This window comes from Puma concolor, chromosome D2, assembly GCF_028749965.1.
Source record: "Puma concolor isolate L17-30 chromosome D2, mPumCon1.1.hap2, whole genome shotgun sequence".
Taxonomy (NCBI): Eukaryota; Metazoa; Chordata; class Mammalia; order Carnivora; family Felidae; genus Puma; species Puma concolor.
Genome location: NC_141677.1, coordinates 61576707 through 61595149, shown reverse-complemented (window position 1 = coordinate 61595149; position 18443 = coordinate 61576707). Strand labels below are relative to the sequence as shown.

At 42.2% G+C, this 18443-nt stretch overlaps 1 protein-coding gene across 1 annotated transcript; it reads right to left on the bottom strand.

The window, feature by feature from the left end:
- Positions 1-168: 168 nt before the first annotated feature.
- Positions 169-3651, bottom strand: ELOVL3 (ELOVL fatty acid elongase 3). The gene is made up of 4 exons (XM_086680724.1): positions 3332-3651; positions 2215-2346; positions 1181-1332; positions 169-927 (listed from the first exon to the last, which is right to left on the bottom strand). Exons 1-4 carry the CDS (start codon positions 3430-3432, stop codon positions 500-502), a joined length of 813 nt encoding a protein of 270 aa, XP_086536850.1. The 5' UTR covers positions 3433-3651; the 3' UTR covers positions 169-499.
- Positions 3652-18443: the final 14792 nt, after the last annotated feature.

Below are 18443 nucleotides of genomic sequence, written 5' to 3'. Positions count from 1 at the left end.
TATTTATTAAGTGCCTACCAGGCCTAGGGTTCTTGAGTGTCTGTGTGTGAGCCTCTCATCCTTCCACACACCTTCTTAGTCTCCTCACCCAGTGATCATCCTGCTTGCCAGCAGCCCTCTCCCATCACAGCAGTCCTCCTCTTCCCCAAAATCCCAAAGCCCCCAAAATCGTGTTGAAATCTTTAATTAAAAAATAGAGCAAGAAGAAGATTTCTGGATAGAAATATAAATAACTCAGTTCTGGGGATCCTCTTCAGTCCTACCCCCAACCCAGGACCTGCTTGGCCTTCACATTAAAAATGGAAACATCAAAGTACTAGATTGCACCCCATCCCAGGGCTGACACTTCTTGTCTGACATAACTTCCTGCCACCTTGGGGCACACATCCCATGGGGAAAACCATGCAGGAAAGGCATCCCAATCATTCTCCCAAACCTAAGCTCAGCCCCTCAGTGCCTTGGTGGGGAGAGAGACTGGGGCTCCTTTTTCTCCAGCCCTTCACTGACTCTTGGTCTTGGCTTTGGCCTTGGGCGTTATGTAGGTGTGGTGGAAGTAATGGGCAAAGAGAATGAAATAGGTCGTGTACAAAACGAGGGACCAGAAGAAGTGTTCCGTTGTGGTGTGGCATCCCTGTTCTTGTCTCCAGATGTAACTTAGGATGCCGACAATGGCTCCCATAAACATCTGCAGGATCTGCAGGCTGGTGATGAGCTTAGGTAACCACGTGGGGGACTTCATTTTGGCAGCCCTCAGAGTGTAGTAGATGTACATGATGGCATGCACACCGTAGTTCATGGTCATGAACCAGCCTCCTGCAGCCACCTTGTTCTTGTATCCAAAGCTCGTGTACACTAGCACTGTGCTGTGGTGGTACCAGTGTACAAAGATGAGTGGCCGCTTACGCAGGATGATGAAGGCCGTGTCTCCTGGGAGATGGGGAGTCATAGCTGGCATACCACCCAGTGCTGGAACCACCCTCCACCCTGGCTGTAGGGGAATGGGGGGAATTCTCAGGGCATGGGGAAGGGTCTTTGTGGAAAATAATCTAAAGAGGGGCTTTGGTAAGAGGTGTTGTTAGGACCCAGGGGTGGGGGGAGGCAGTCTCCATGTGATGGGGTGGGGGCACTGAGGAGGGATGCAGTTGACCAGGCACCAGAGAGACAAAGCCTTGACACTCACCAAGTTCAATGACCTTGCTGAGAAGAAAGAGGCAGGACCAGAATTTGATTACGGAATTTTGGATGAAGACGGAGAAGCAAACAGTGTGCTTTAGGCTGCCCCTAAGTAGCACGGTCCCCATATAGCCCCACGTTCTCACTGCCCCCAGGATACTGAAATAGGAGAGAGGGAAAAGGTGTAAGGGTCATCCCCAGACACCAATTCACCCTTCCTCCTTGGCCTGGCAGATCACTGTCCCAAGCTCCACCACTTCTCCCCCACTTCCAATGAAATGGATCACAACTTCTGAGATCTGGGGCCAGGATCCAACCAGTAATCTAGAGGAGATGAGGGCTAGGGGAAGGACCAGGGAATGCTGGAGGACTGGACTGAAAGTTGAGTTAGGGAATAGGGCTCTTGGGATGGGTAGGGATGGGTGACAGGATGGAGGAGATGGAAGGAGTTTCGGGGATGAAATATGGGAAGGAGGGGCTAGAGAAGTTATTGGAAGGTCTTGGGAGAGGGTGTTAGATGCTGAGAGTATTAGGAGCTGGGCAAATTCGTTAAAAGTACACAGACTCCATGAGCACAAGGGTTCTCATGAGATAGAACAGAAGCTATCAGTATGGGGCCTGGGGAAGAAGGAAAACAGGGCATAGGCACCTGGGCGGCTCAATCAGTTAAACATCTGACTTCTGCTCAGGTCATGATCTCACCGTTCGTGAGTTCAAGCCCTGCTTCAGGGTCTCCACTGACCATGCAGAAGATCCTCTCTCTCTGTCCCTCCCCTGCTGTCTCGCTGTCTCTCAAAAATAAATAAACATTTTAAAATGGAGAGAGAGAGGGAGAAGGAAAACAGGGTAATACGAGTGGGTGGGTGGGTGGGTGGAAGCCAGGGAGGGGGCTGGAGCTGAGGGAATGGGTTAGGGAGAGGGTTAGAGGGCAAATTAGGGAGTTGACTCAGTTGGGGTTTCTAGAAAGCTTTTAAGGATAAAATGAGGGTCTAGGGTCTACAGGATAGGCAGGGAGTGGAGGTGGGGGGGGGGGTGTCTTACCTGAAGATTGCAAGGCAGAAGGACCAAAGGATCAGAGGCCCCTGTAGGTTGAAGCCCTTCCGTGCCTTCATGTAGTTCTGCCCCACAAAGATGAGCAGCAGGTAGACCAGAGCTATGGGGAATGAGGTTGCCCTGGCAGGCAGAAGGCAGAGGGGATGGGCTTACAGGTGGGTGCTCGTTAGAGGAGTACCCACCCATCTCTTAAGGTGAGTGCTCTGGGTTGGAGTCACATCTCTGTCATTTATTGGCTGTGTGACATTGGAAAAACTATTTAGTTCTCTGAGCCTCAGTTTCCTTATTATAAAGGAGAAATAACACTCCTCTCCTGGCAGTGCTAAGGTATATAAAGTACCTAGCACAGGGCAAGGGCTGTGGCCAAGGTTTCTGTAGTTATCACTCTTTCGGTGGAATTGTGAATGGGTGATGGCTGCTGGCCCATGCCTAGAACAAACCCAGGGCTCTGGTGCAAGAAGAATGTGGCAATAGTGTCTGCCTGGTTGGGTCATGGAAAATTAGCTGGAGCTCAAAATTAGCCCAAAAACACTTCTGAGGAGCTTCAGGGCAAAGCCAAAGAGCCTGGGGAAATCTTGCAAAAGCTCCCTGGCTGTGTCTCCTTCTCCACAGCAGGGACGATGTAGCACTGGGGGAACAACATGATAATTTGAAGGGCAGACTGTCTCTGGGCACCAGCACTATGCCTGCACGTGTGCACACATGGCCACAAAGGACAGAGGAGAGCCGTCTATAAGGTGGGTGGGAGTAGGAGTAGGAGTTCAGATTAACCCCCTTCCTCAGAGATCATTTCTCACTATACTCTGTCCCCTCAGTTTCTGCCTCCTACGTTTCTCACCCCATCCTCTTTCTTCCATTCTCCCTCCCGCCCTCCCTTTCTGTCTCTCTCTCCCTCTTTCTTTCTTCCAGATCTAATCTCTTTGAGGTGCTAACCCTGCACTTGGACAACAGATATGGAGCCATTACAGGGGAGTCCGATACCTTTGCTCTTTAAGAAAATCATTGCAGGCATTCAAGTGTCTCTTCCCTCACCCCCAACCCACCCCAAATAGCAGTCATCAAGGTAAGGACCTTGGCACGGCCCTTCTCCTTCTCCAGGTCTTACCAGTATTCCTCCAAAAAGGGCCTCATGTCCTGGAACAGCTCGAAGTTGTAAGGCTGGAACAGCTGGTCTATTTCGTCCGAGACATTCATAGCTGTGACCATTTCGTTCAGCAGACGTCCAAGTCCGGAGCTTCGGAAGCTAGGTGAGAGGCTAGGGGACAGAGGATGGAGCGATCTTGGGGCAGGACAAAATGCACGCCGGACTCAAGGAACTCCGCGGCAAGCGAGAAGCGTCAGATTCAGGGACGTGCGCCGCAATCAGCCAGCTTCCACTACAGCCACCACTGCAGTATATGAAGCTGATTGCAAAGCGGCGGGCGCAGGCGGCGCGAGGCCCCTCCCAGCGCCAGGCCGTTATCCAATCTTGACCAAGATATCCCCCGGTCCCGCCCCTGGGCCGCAACCCGCTCCTGATTGGTTATCCTCAAGGGAGCCTCCCCTCCAGGTGTTCTCACGCCCCACCCCATATATGCCTGTCAAGGGCTGCCGCCACGCCCACTTTCCCACCCTTTTCTCCCACACCTCCATCCTCACCTGCTTGGTTTAGCCCCTGCGGCCTGGCCAGTATCTGGGCAGGCTAATCTTCCCCTGGCACTGCCAAACATAACTTTTGCCTCAGTTCTCTTCAATCCTGACCTACCTGGCAGTGAGGAGAGTGGGGGTGTCCTCAGCCTCTGGTGCATGCATTCAGGCATAAGGGTGTCAGTTTTCCACCTCCCTGAGACCGTGGGAAACCCAAACCCTGAATGAGGATCAGTCCCCAATAGTCCCATCTACCCGCCTTCAGGTCTGTGGTTGTGGGCGGGAAGGAGACGGATGTTAGTAAGTTTTATTGTTGAGGTTGTTGATGTTTGTGTTTGGGGAGATGGTTGTTGAGGCTGTTGTGGTTTCTTTACAGTTTCCTGAATTCCCTAACTGCTCCAGCTTGAAACCCTGTAATAACCTTAAGAGGAAATGGGGTCACTCTCTGGGCTTCTGGGATTATTGTCTTCAGGCTTCCTGGAAGCCTTCTAGGGTTTATAGGAAGAAGACATGCAGTGCATCTCCCCACTGTCTTACTATTCTCTCCCAGAGTTTATGTTTGTCTAATCAAATCTATTTTTTCCTTTACCTAGCACCAAAGAAATAAATAATTTTAAAAAATTTTTAACGTGGGGCGCCTGAGTGGCTCAGTTGGTTAAATGTCCAACTTCAGCTCAGGTCATGATCTTGCCATTCGTGAGTTCAAGCCCGGTGTCAGGCTCTGTGCTGACAGCTTGGAGCCTGGAGCCTGCTTTGGCTTCTGTGTCTCTCTCTCTCTCTATTGCTACCCCACTTGCACTCTCTCTCTCCCTCTCTCCCTCTCAAAAATAAATAAAGATTAACAAAAATCTTTTTAACGTTTATTTATTTAAATAGAGCACGAGCTGGGGAAGAACAGAGAAGGAGACAAAATCTGAAGCAGGCTCCAGGCTCTGAGCTTTCAGCACAGAGCCTGATGTAGGGCTCGAACCCACCAACCATGAGATCATGACCTGAGCTGAAGTTGGATGCTTAACTGACTGAGCCACCCAGGTGTCCCAAGAAGTAAATATTTTAAAGCTTTTAGAGCCTTGCTTGTCTGTCCCTTATTTCTCTCTTAGGCTTTATGAAAGTGAGGGAGAAATACAAGGCTTGAAGGTCCCAAGAAGTAAATATTTTAAAGCTTTTAGAGCCTTGCTTGTCTGTCCCTTATTTCTCTCTTAGGCTTTATGAAACTGAGGGAGAAATACAAGGCTTGAAGGCAGCTTGAGATAAGATGGTTATTTGCAAAACAAGAGCCAAGCGGCATAAATATAAATATTTTACGTGGGGATATGGTTATAAATGGCTATGTGCAATAAAGCCCAAAGACACTAGAGCCTGAGGACCCAGGTAGGAATCCCAGCTCCACTTCTCTGAACCTCATCCACTCATCCAGGAAACCTGAAGACAATAATCCCAGAAGCACAGAGGGTGACCCCATTTCCTCTCAAAGGTTATTACAGGGTTTCAAGCTGGAGCAGGAAAGAGTAGAGTGGGAAATCCTGCCAATGCTGTCTAAATGACCCTCAAATGCCTCCCTTTGTCTCTGTACTTCATCACCTCTCACCTGGTTGTCTCGCTCTACAGCCACTACCTTAGTCATGTTAACTGGTTGCACCACCTCCTTCTCTAATACAGTGATTCTTTCTCTGTATTGCATTAGATTTGGAAAAGAATTCCAAACCTGGCTGATCAGGAGATTACTAAATCCCAATCTCAGAGATTTAGACCCCGTGAGTGATCCCAGACCATACTTTGGTATATGTGCTGCCGAAGCGAGCACTCAGACCATACTTTGGAAAGCATGCTGCTTTCCTGCTTCAAATACTTCAGTGGCTCTTGACTGCTCCATATGTAGCCTGACACTCAGGTGACTGGTACATGTTTGATGGATAAATGAATAAATGAAAGAATGAATATTATAAGAATAATACCATCTAGGTGGTACAAGACCTGAATTCAAATCTCAGCTCTACCATAAACTAGTCATGTGTTTTTAGACAAGTTATCTAACCTCTTTGAGACTCACATTCCTCATCCGTAAAATATAGACAGTCATACTTGCCTGCCTACCTCACAAGGATGGGGGCAGTATACAAATCATATAATGTCAAGGAAAGGACATTGTGGATTAGACACATGGAAATGTCAGGGTGAATCATTTCAGAAGTTTACAAATTCATATAGCATATGTATACTCAGTTCTGAGTTTCTCTCAGATGAAGATATTTTACATTGTCTTTCCCTGTGAAATTTAAAGATTTTATTTTTAAGTGATCTCTGCACCCAATGTGGGTTTCAATTTACAACCCCGAGATTAAGAGTTGCACGCTCTACCGACTGAGCCAGCTAGGCAGCCCCTCCCTGTGAAGTTTAATGATGAAGCTTGGGGGAGAGATGTGCAGGAGAGGGGAAGAAGAAGTAAAACCTCCAGAAATTATTTGCTAGGGGAAACATTCCCTGACCCTTCGACTTGGTCTGGTACCACTACTATATATAAATTGTTCTCATAGCATGGTATTTCTTTCCTTCGAAGAGAGTTTATAATTGCTTCATTATTTTTATGATTTTTTTTTTAAAGATTTTTATTTTTAACTAATCTCTACACCCAGCGTGGGGCTCAAACTCACAACCGAGATCAAGAGTCGCATGATCCACTGACCGAGCCAGTCAGGCGCCCCTCATGATTTCTTGGTGAATGCCTGTTGCCTGTTTCCCCTGCCAGTCCTTGAGCCCCATAAATACAAGGAATACATCTATTTTGCTTGACATTATTCTCCTAACACTGGGTACATACTAGATACTCTGATAATATTTGCTGCATGACTGATTGGATGGTGAAATCCTCAGCCTATAAAGCTGGGTGACACTCTTTGTTTCTCCAGGATAAACACACCAAGCTTATCCAATCTTTTACCTCTAGACCTCAGCTCTCTCATCTGTAAAATGAGGATAATGTCTACCTCAGAAGGATGTTTATGAGGATCAAATGAGATCACATGTGTTAAAGTACATTATACAAAGTTAAGTAAACATCAGTAATCATTATTTAAAAAGTAAATTTGTACAATTTTCTATTTCTTTTTAATAAAACTCAGCTAAACTTAAAAGGAAAGTCATGATCTGGTGATTGGTTGCACAACAATGTGAAATGTACTTAACACTACTGAATTGAACATTTAAAAATGGTTAAGACGGTAAATTTTATGTTACCTATATTTTACCACAATATTATAATTTTTTTATTTGAGAGAGAGACTATTAGCAGGGGAGAGGGGCAGAGGGGAGAGAGAGAGAGAGAGAGAGAGAGAGAGAGAGAGAGAGAGAGAGAGAGAGAGAGAGAGAGAATCTCAAGCAGGCTTGAAGCTCAGCGTGGAGCCCGATGCAGGGCTCAATCCTACGACCCTGGGATCATGACTTGAGCCGAAACCAAGAGTCAGATGCTCAACTGACTGAGCCACCCAGGTGCTCCTATTTTTACCACAATTTTAGAACAATTTTAAAGGAAAACTACAAAATGGGAATCATTTTAAGAAGGCCAAATAAAGAGTTAATGTGCATACTACATAATAACTTATCTTTAATCCTATCTCTGGCCCTTGGTAAGTGGCTAAAGATATAGATAGGCTCATATTATGGACTCCACTGTCTCCAAATCCACCTCTCATTAGCTTCCAAAAGATATTCCTAAAACACACGTTAGCTCCTGTCATTCCTCTTTAAGAACAAAAAAATCCTCAAGGCAGAGGTCAGAATCCTGAAGTTAGCCCTGACCCTTCCTTACCAGCCAGTGTCCCATCATCACTCAGCCTCAGCATTCCTCATTTCAGCTATTAGGGAAAAATCACCACTCCATAACACAAGTACTATATTTTTATGTTTTTCAACCCCTTTACCTCTCTCCATATTGTTTCATCTCTCCAGACATCTTTTTCTCACCTGGACAGATCTTACTCTTTGTTGGCCTTAGCTCTAATGTCACTTGCCCTACAAAAGCCTAACCTATTTCAAACAGGGTCAACCCTTTGCTTCTTTGTTTTCCACCTACAGGACTTTGCCCAGACTGTCTGCCGGTATTGTGCTTCTAGCAATGGCGTAAAGTTAGTTATGTATTTTCTATACTACCTGGCTTCCCCACCCTATCCCAAATGGTCATTTTTGTTAGATCCCTCATTCTTTTTTTTTTTTTTTTTAATTTTTTTTTTTTTCAACGTTTATTTTTGCGACAGAGAGAGACAGAGCATGAACGGGGGAGGGGCAGAGAGAGAGGGAGACACAGAATCGGAAACAGGCTCCAGGCTCTGAGCCATCAGCCCAGAGCCCGACGCGGGGCTCGAACTCACGGACCGCGAGATCGTGACCTGGCTGAAGTCGGACGCTTAACCGACTGCGCCACCCAGGCGCCCCTAGATCCCTCATTCTTGAGGGGAGCACACAGCACTTGGCACACAGACAGCACTCAAAATATGTCTGTTGCTTTGAATTGAATAGGCACGTAAGAGGAAATACAAACAATAAACATTATATATATTATATATATTTAAACATTATTTATATATTTAGACATATATTTAAACATTATATATATATATATGTATATATATATATATATATATATATTAAAGACTCAACTTCCTTAGTAATTATGGAAATGAAAATTAAAGACTGTATGTATAGTATGGTCCCAATTAACAGCCATTAAACTGAGTAAAAATTAAATACCTAACGCCAGTCAAAGCCTTGAGAAACAGATATATTCATACCTGGCTAGTGACCAGGTAAATTAACTTAATCCTCCTAGAAGCACACTTAGGTAACACTTAGCAAGAGTCAGCTGGGATGCTTTGACCCAGTCCTTCACCTAGAAATTTAAAACCCAGTGAAATAGGCCAAAAGAAAAAATCTATATGTACTAAAATACTTATGTCATTACGACTTAATAGAGAACTGGAACCCACTCATGGAAGATTAAATTATTAAACACTAACAATACAAAACAGTGCACCTACCAGAACACGAAACACGAAACCGTGTTTGTAAAATAATCTAAAAGAAAACAATATTTAAAACTGTATCTATCCTATTACCTCAGTTATCTAAAAGTGATGTTCCTCAGGATTGAAGTTGAAAAGAAACACTAAAATGTGAAATCATTTTATGGGGCGGGTGAGATTACAGAAAAAAATTAGGAGTATTTTAAATTGTCTTTTATAATATTCTTTTAAAGCTTTTTTAAAATTTAGTTTGAGAGAGAGAGAGAGAGAGAGAGCACAAGTAGGGTACGGGCAGAGAGAGAAGGGAGAGAGAATTCCAAGCAGGCTCTACACTGTCAGCACGGAGCCCGATGTGGGGCTTAAACCCACAAACTGCAAGATTATGACCCGGGCTAAAACCAAGAGTCGGACGCTTAACCAGCTGAACCGCCCAGGTATTCCTGTCTTTCAAAATATTTTGAAATTGATGATCCAAGGGGCGCCTGGGTGGCGCAGTCGGTTAAGCGTCCGACTTCAGCCAGGTCACGATCTCGCAGTCCGTGAGTTCGAGCCCCGCGTCGGGCTCTGGGCTGATGGCTCAGAGCCTGGAGCCTGTTTCCGATTCTGTGTCTCCCTCTCTCTCTGCCCCTCCCCTGTTCATGCTCTGTCTCTCTCTGTCCCAGAAATAAATAAACGTTGAAAAAAAATTAAAAAAAAATCCACATGAGTGAAGTCATATGACATTTGTCTTTCTCTAACTGATTTATTTCACTAAGCATAATACACTCTAGTTCCATCCATGTTGTTGCAAATGGCAAGATTTCATTCTTTTTGAGCACTGAGTAATATTCCAGTGTGTGTGTGTGTGTGTGTGTGTGTGTGTGTGTGTGTGTGTGTGTGTACACATCTTCTTATCCATTCATCAGCCAGTGGACATTTGGGCTCTTTCCATAATTTGGCTATTGTCGATAGTGCTGCTATAAACATTGGGGTGCATGTGCCCCTTTGAGTCAGCAATCCTGTATCCTTTGATCCAAAGTACTGAAATTGCTGAATTGTAGGGTAATTCTGTTTTTTTTTTAATTTTTAAATATTTACTCATTTTTGAGAGACAGACTGTGAGTGGGGGAGGGGCAGAGAGAGAGGGAGACACAGAATCTGAAGCAGGCTCCAGGCTCTGAGCTGTCAGCACAGAACCTGATTCAGGGCTTGAACCCATGAACCATGAAATCATGACCTGAGCTGAAGTCAGATGCTTAACTGAGCCACCCAGGCGCCCCTCTATTTTTAATTTTTTGAGGAACCTCCATACTGTTTTCCAGAGTGGTTGGACTCTGATATGTGCTACAATATGAATAAACCTTGAAGACAGTGTTCTAAGTGAAATAAGCCAGTCACAAAAAGACAAATATTGTATGATTCCACCTATATGAGGTACCTAGAGTAGTGAAAATAATAGAGACAGAAGTTAGAATGGAGGTTGCCAGAGACTGGGGGTGAGGGTAGGGATGAGAAGTTACTGCTTAATGGGTATACAGTTTCAGTTTTATGAGATAAAGAGTTCTGGAGAACTCTTTACGAATGGAATTATGAATGGTAGTGATGGTTGCACAATATGAATGTCCTTAATACCGCTGAACTGTACACTTAAAAATGGTTAAGATGGGGGCGCCTGGGTGGCTTGGTCGGTTAAGCGGCCGACTTCGGCTCAGGTCATGATCTCGCCGTCCGTGAGTTCGAGCCCCACGTCAGGCTCTGTGCTGACAGCTCAGAGCCTGGAGCCTGTTTCAGATTCTGTGTCTCCCTCTCTCTGATCCTCCCCCGTTCATGCTCTGTCTCTCTCTGTCTCAAAAATAAATAAACGTTAAAAAAAATTTTTTTTAAATGGTTAAGATGGTAAATCTCACGTGTGTATTTTACAAGAAAAATTGGAAAAAAATATAGAGCAATACATAGAATAGTTATTAACATTTTATTAACATTTTGAAACACAAACACATTAGATCTTTTATAATAGGAAAAAATGAAAATTATTAATGAAAAAAATGGAGAAATTAAGGCATTCCCAGATAAACAAAAGCTGAAGTTCTACAAGTAGAACTTCTTATCTACAAATAGACAAAGAAATGCCTTATAAGAAATTTCAAACTGAAGGCCACCTGGGTGGCTCATTCGGTTAAGTGACCGGCTCTTGATTTTGGCTCAGGTCATGATCTCATGGTTTGTGAGTTCAAGCCCCACATTGGCCTCTGTGCTGACAGTGCAGAGCCTGCTTGGAATTCTCTCTCCCCCACCCCTCTCTGCCCCTCCTGTGTGTGCCCCCTCTCTCTCTCTCAAAATAAGTAAAACAAACTTAAAAAAAAAAAAAAGAAATCTCAGACTGAAATAAAAGTACACTAGAAATCATACAGGGAAATAAAGAACAATAGTAATTGTAACTACATATAGGTAAATATAAAATTCAGTATTGTCTTTTTGATTTGTAACTTTTTTTTCCTAGACAATTTAAAAGACAAATGCATAAGACAATAATTATAAATCTATGTTAATGGGCACACAATGCATACCAATGTCAGCATAAGGCCTGCTTTGGATCCTCTCTCTCCCCCTCCCTCTGCCCATCCCCCTCTCGCTCGCGCGCGCGCGCGCTCTCTCTCTCTCTCTCTCTCAAAAAATAAATAAAAACAGGAAAATAATAACAATAATAATAAAGGCTTTAAAAAAAGAAAAACATTATGCTAAGTGAAAGAAGTCAAAAACAAAAGACTACATTAAATTTATATGAAATTCTATTTATTTGAGTCCTTTCTCTTTTTTCTTGATAAGTCTGGCTAGACGTTTATCAATTTTATTTTATTTTTTTCAGAGAACCAGGTCCTGGCTTTACTGACCTGTTCTATTATGTTTTTAGCTTGTGTATCATTTCTTTCTGCTCTAATTTTATATGAAATTCTAAAACACACACACACACACACAAAATCAGTGGAGAAAGTAGGTCAGTGGTTGCACAGAGCTAAGTGTTAGGTAAGGGGATTGATTACAGTGGGGTAAAGGTAACTTTTCATGGTGATGGAGCTATTTTATATCTTAGTTGTGGTGATAGTTAAATGACTATATACAATTGCCAAAATTTATTAAATTGCACAGTTAAAATGGATGAATCTTATTTTACAAAAATTATGCCAAATTTACAGATAAATGTGGGGAGAATCTAAAGACAAACCAAAAACCAGAAAACACACACACACACACACACACACAAAAAAGGTAAGAGTTAGGCAACTTAGTAAGAACTGAATAGCTCTCCAAAATCCAATACTAGTATTTGGTATGCTAGCATTTGTACAAGGGGGGAATGTCTGTCTGTGTCTGTAATTGCATTGAATACCTCTTGAAGTCTAAGGAAAGAATTATCAAGAGGGCTGTCTAGGGGAAGGTGAACTGAGTGGTTAGCAGAAGTGGTGGGCCTTTTTACTTTTTTGGAATTTTTCCTGGGTGTATATATTACCTGGTGGAGAAATAAATAGCTAAAATAGAGGCACCTGGCTGGCTTACTAGGTATAGCCTGTGACTCTTGATCTCAGAGTCATGAGCCCTGTGTTGAGCGTAGAGCTTACTTAAAAAACAAACAAACAGGGGCACTTGGGCGGCTCAGTCAGTTAAGCGGCCGACTTCCAATCAGGTCATGATCTCACGGTTTGTGGGTTCGAACCCCCTCTTGGGCTCTGTGCTGACAGCTCAGAGCCTGGAGCCTGCTTGGGATTCTGTGTCTCCCTCTCTCTCTGACCCTCCCCCACTCACACTCTGTCTCTGTTTCTCAAAAATAATAAATAAACGTTAAAAAAATTAAACAAACAAAAACAGGTATAAAAATAAACTGAATTCAGACTCAGAATTTTTTAGAGAGAAATATGACTATTTTTTTAATGTTTATTTTGAGAGAGACAGAGATAGAAAGCAGGAAACACAGAATCTGAAGCAGGCTCTAGGCTCTAAGCTGTCAGCACAGAGCCTGACGCAGGGCTCAAACTCATGAGCTGTGAGATCATGACCTGAGCTGAAGTCGGATGCTCATCCGACTGAGCCACCTAGGTGCCCCAAAATATGACTATGTTTTAAAAACATAATTTATTGTCAAGTTAGCTCACATACAGTGTATACAGTGTGCTCTTGGTTTTTGGAGTAGATTCCTGTGATTCATGACTTACATACAACACCCAGTGCTCATCCCAAAAAGTGCGCTCCCCAAAGCCCATCACCCATTTCCCCTCCCCTGCCATCAACCCTCATTTGAAGTGGGTCATACCAGTTATATGAGCATATTGATATTTTTAAAATACAATTGTAACAACAACAACAACTAACATTTACTGAGTCTTGCTTTGTGCCAGGCATTGGCTGAGAATTTAATGACAACTTGGAGCGCTTGGGTGGCTCCGTTGGTTAAGTGTCTGACTTCGGCTCAGGTCACAATCTTGACGTTTGTGAGTTCAAGCCCAGTGTTGAGCTCTGTGCTGACTGCTCAGAGCCTGGTGCCTGCTTTGGATTCCGCGTCTCCCTCTCCCTCTGCCCCTTCCCCCACTCATGCCCAGTCTCTCTCTCTCTTAAAAATACATAAACATTAAAAATTTTTTTTAAAAATAACTTAATGACAACTTGAGGCATACAGAGCTAAGTAATGTGTCTGAGATAATACAGCCAATAAGAAGCTTTGAATGTCTGAAGGATACCTGGATCCTTACACCATGGAAGAGAATAAGATGGAGTAAGTACGTGCTTCTTGTGGGAGCAAAGCAGGTGTGACAAGAAAGAAAGTTTACTATACTGGTCCACAGAGCCTTGGTCTGAAAGGCTGAGCTGAAACAACTAGCATCCCTCAGAGGATGGGTCCAGTGGCTCAAGATCTAAGGGTCATGTTGTGGAAGTTACATCTCAGTCATAATTCTCCATGTTGAATCAAAGATAAATAAGCCAGGCAGGCAGGACATTAAGGGTTTTCAGTACGAGCCAGGAAAATCTGAAGTGTGGGGGCAACACCTTGATCTCATATGCTTGGCCACCTACCAGGGATATAGATCTAATGTGTGCGTTTCAGTATCTGGAAGAGCCAGGATGGATGAGAGGCATTCAGGGAAAAGAGGAAAAGTGGGGAAATAGTTGGGGGGGTATAAGTAGTGTAGGTTCTGTGACAGAGAAATCTCCCCCATGTCGTCCTATACATGGCTTCAGGGACAAAATGGACACGAGGACAACTACTGAAAGTAACAGGGTGTTGCTTGATTAACCCTGAGGTCTGGCTATCTCCAGATTGTTTGATTGGGAGCTTAAACCATTGCAAGCCAGGGTCTGCCTCCTGACACTTCACCTAATCCATTGGACCTTTTCCTGGGATCATTTCCAAACCTGTATTTCCACTGCTTCTTTGAGACCTCACTTTTTTGATTCCTCTGTGGAAATCAACCAACACCCTCCAATTTCTCCCCTGCATATCTGAGAGCCTGGAAAAATGTCAGTTCTGTCCCCAAGACAGGGATATAGTACATTAGTACTATCTAATGGATTAGTGCATTGAGTAGCTACTTCCAAACACCTTAGAACTTGAGTCGATTTCTGGACTATCAGTTGGTATGACCCTGAGTCTTGGGTGTTTTTTTCTAGACTGTGTCATCCTGCCTCCCCCAACTTATTAGAACTTTTCTGAGAGCCAGCACCATGTCTGTCCCACCATCCAAACTATCAAAACCTCAAGGTTCTACCTCCAAATATATTCATTTCTCTGTCTACTACATCCAACCTGATCTAAGGCAGGAAACTGATAACACACTCAAATCAGGCAATTCTAGGAAAGTTTAATAAAGGAACTATTAAACTAATAAACTGGTGTACAGAAATACAAGTGGTAGCCACTTTTTCCCTAAAAGAAATGGGAGAAGAAAGCCATTACTAGAATACACAGACACACAGAGCTCTGTGGAGAGGGCTGACAGGAGCTGTGACCTGTCATCAATGGCTACTGGTGCCCACAGCAACATGCAGATGGGAATGCTCCCACCCTCTGATCTCTCGACAAGTTCAACCAGAAGCCAGAGAGCCTAGTAACCAGTTAATCAGTCAACATAGGTCCACTTCCTGGATTACAGAGTAGGATAGAGAAGAATAGAGTGAATCTGGAAGGGTAAACAGAACATCATCTTTTAACCTGGACTCCTGCAGTAATCCTAACCTGTAGCCTGATTTCTTCACAGGTGTCAAAGCAGTCTTTTTTTTTTTTTTTAACGTGATGAAATATATGTAAGATTAAAACTGCCATTTTAACTTTTAAAGTTTAGTTCAGTGGCATTAGTTACATTAACAATGTTCTGTAACCATCACCATTATCTATTTCCAAAACTTTTTTATAACCGCAAACAGAAACTACACCCATTAAGCAATAATTTCCCATTCCTCTCACCCCTACCCTAAGCCCCTCATAACTTCTAATGTAATTTCCATCTCTGGGAATTCGCCGATGTCAGATATTTCATGTAAGTGGAATCATACAATAGTTATCCTTTTATGTCTGGCTTCTTTAAATTAGCATAATGTTTATAGGTTTATCCATAGTATATCATGCATCAGAGCTTCGTTCTTTTCTATGGTTGATTAATATTATATTCCATTGTATGCATATACCACATTTTGTTTCTCCATTCATCTGTTGATGGGCACTTTAGCTGTCTCAACCTTTTGACTATTGTGGATAATGCTACAATGAACATTAGCATACATGTATTTGCTTAAGTCCCTATTTCCAATTATTCTGGGTATATATGTAAGAGTGAAATTTCTGAGTCATATAATAATTCTATGTTTAACTTTTTGAGGAACCCCAATGCAGACTTAAAAATATAGATTGATACCATTTCCCTCCTTAAAACCCTGTAATGCTTCTCAGTTTAAACTTATTATAAAGTGACAATAGGGGTACCTGTATGGCTCAGTCGGTTGAGCGTCCAACTTTGGCTCAGGTCATGATTTTCTGGTTTGTGGGTTCGAGCCCCAATCAAGTTCACTGCATCAGCACAGAGCCTGCTTCAAATCCTCTGACTCTCCCTTTCTCTGCCCCTCCCCTGCTCATGCTCTTTATCTCTCCCTCTCTCAAATATAAATAAACATTAAAAACATTATTAAAAAAAATAAAGTTACAATAATCAAGGCAGTGTGGTACTGGCCTAAGGACAGACATAGAATAAATCGAGAGCCAGACATAAACCCATACATTCATGGGCAAGAGGAGGCATATTTCTGTCTGCCAGCTCTTTTCACTGACCTTTACTCCCCTAAGATTACCACTGATGAGGCCAGAGATGTCCTCTTCTGAATCTGAGAGTGTGGAAGAGGGCACAAAAGCTGGCAGGGAGAAGAGAGAGGAGCTACTGATAAATAAAACCTGAACAATTTTGCTTAAAAAAATAGAAAAATATGAATAAAAACAGATCCAAAAGTAATAATGGTGACGGAACCAAAGAAGGACATAAAAGCAGTGATTATAAAAATGCTAAGTTCAAAAAGGTAGGGGAAAACATGGCCACAATGATTTTAAAAAAGAAAGATATATCTGAAAGGGAAAATACACTGGATGGAATAAATGCAGATGCTGAAGAAAAGATTAGTAATCTGAAGAAACATAATAGAAATTAACCAAGATAAAGTACAAAGACAAAAAAGAATGAAAAGGTGAACAGAGCACCACTTTTGTATGGAATATTACACAGACTGATATAGGTATAATATCCCATAAGGATCCCATAGGGAAAGAAGATGGGCGAGGAGAAGTTTAGAAAAAATATTTGAAGACAAAATGGCCAGAGAATCCAAATTTGCTGAAAGTTACAAACCTACAGATTCAAGAAACTCAATGAATCCTAAGTTTAATAACCCTAAGGAAAACCACACCAAGTCACTTTGTAATGAAAATGCTAAAACCAGTGATAAAGAGAAAATATTAAAAGCAGCCAGAGAAAAAAGACATATTACTTACAGAAAAAAAAAAAAAAAACAGAATAACAATAAACTTCTTATCAGAAACTATGAAAACCAAAAGACAGAAGAAAAATATCTTTAGAGTACTGAAAGACAAAAATCTGTTACCTAAAATCTTCACCCAGCAAAATTATTATTTGAAGGTGAAGGCACAATTCCTTAAAATGTTAAATATAGAATAACCATATGACTCAGCAATTCCCTCTTTGGTATAAACTCCAAAGAACTGAAATCAGATTCAAATAGGTACATAGCCTTCAAAAGGCACATAGCCTTTTGGCAATAGCCAAAAGGCCAAAACAACCCAAAAATCCATCAACAGATGAATAGTAAACAAAATGTGCTATAAACATATAATGAGATATTATTCAGCCATACAAAGGAATAAAGTTCTTTCTCTTTTTTTTTTTTTTGTAGTTTTTAAAATTTTTTTTTTTGTTTTTTGTTTTTTTTTTAAGGAATGAGGTTCTGATACCTGCTACAACAGGGATGAACCTCGTAAACATTATGCTAAGTGGAAAAAGCCAGACACAAAAGGATAAATGTTGTATGATTCCACTTAGATGAAATACCTAAAATTGGCAAATTCATTGAGATACAAAGTTGATTAGAGGTTACTAAGGACCAAGAGCAGAGGGTAATGGAGAGTTATTGCTTAATATGTAGAATTTCTGTTTGGGGTCATGAACAAGCTTTGGAGATAGTGGTGATGGTTGTAAAACCACTGTGAATATGATTCATGCCACTGAATTGTACACTTAAAACTGTTAAAATGGAATACTTTGTGTTATGTATATTTTACCACAGTAACAAAATGAAGGCAAAAGGAACTATTTTTTTAGATAAACAAAAGATGAGAAAATTCATCACTCAATCTTGATGAAAGAGAAAATTCATGCTCTACAAGAAATGTTAAAGGAAGTTCTCCAGGGAGAAGGAAACGATACCATGTGGAAATTTGGACCTACACAACAGAATGTAGAGTGCCAGAAGTAGTAGATATACTGGTAAATGTAAAAGACATTTCTTTAATCTTTAATCTTTTCAAAAGACAATTGGCTCTAGAAAGCAAAACTGACAACAGTGGGGTTTAGAGCACATGCAAAAGCAAAATGATGACCACAACAGGACAAAGGATGAGAGGGAAAAAATGAATATACATGTCTGTACCGTTCTTCTACTACATATGTAGTGATGTCTATTAGTTGAAGGTAGAAGATAATTAAAATGCATTTTATAGATTCCAGAGCAATAACTAAAGAAATAACGGTATAACTAATACACCAATAATGGAGACAAAATGGAATTATGAAAAATAGTCAATCCAAAGGAAAGCAGGGAGACAAGAACAAAGCAACAGAGGATATGGGACAATATGAATTTTTTTTTTTTTTTTTTTTTAGAAAGAGAGAGAGTGCAAACAGGGAGAGGGGGAGAGGTCGGGGTGGGGGAGAGAGAGAGAGAGAGAGAGAGAGAGGAAGGGAAGGAAGGAGGGAGAGAATCTTAAGCAGGCCCCACGCTCAGCATGGATCACAATTTGGAGCTTGATCCCATGACCCTGGGATCATGACCTGA

Excerpts from the sequence above, each read along its gene's own strand:
- ELOVL3 (XM_086680724.1), bottom strand. The coding sequence starts at position 3,432 with ATGGTCACAGCTATGAATGTCTCGGACGAAATAGACCAGCTGTTCCAG. Across the intron at positions 2,347-3,331 it reads CCCTTTTTGGAGGAATACTG|GGCAACCTCATTCCCCATAG; the intron begins GTAAGACCTGGA and ends TCTGCCTGCCAG. Across the intron at positions 1,333-2,214 it reads TTCTGCCTTGCAATCTTCAG|TATCCTGGGGGCAGTGAGAA; the intron begins GTAAGACACCCC and ends CTCCTATTTCAG.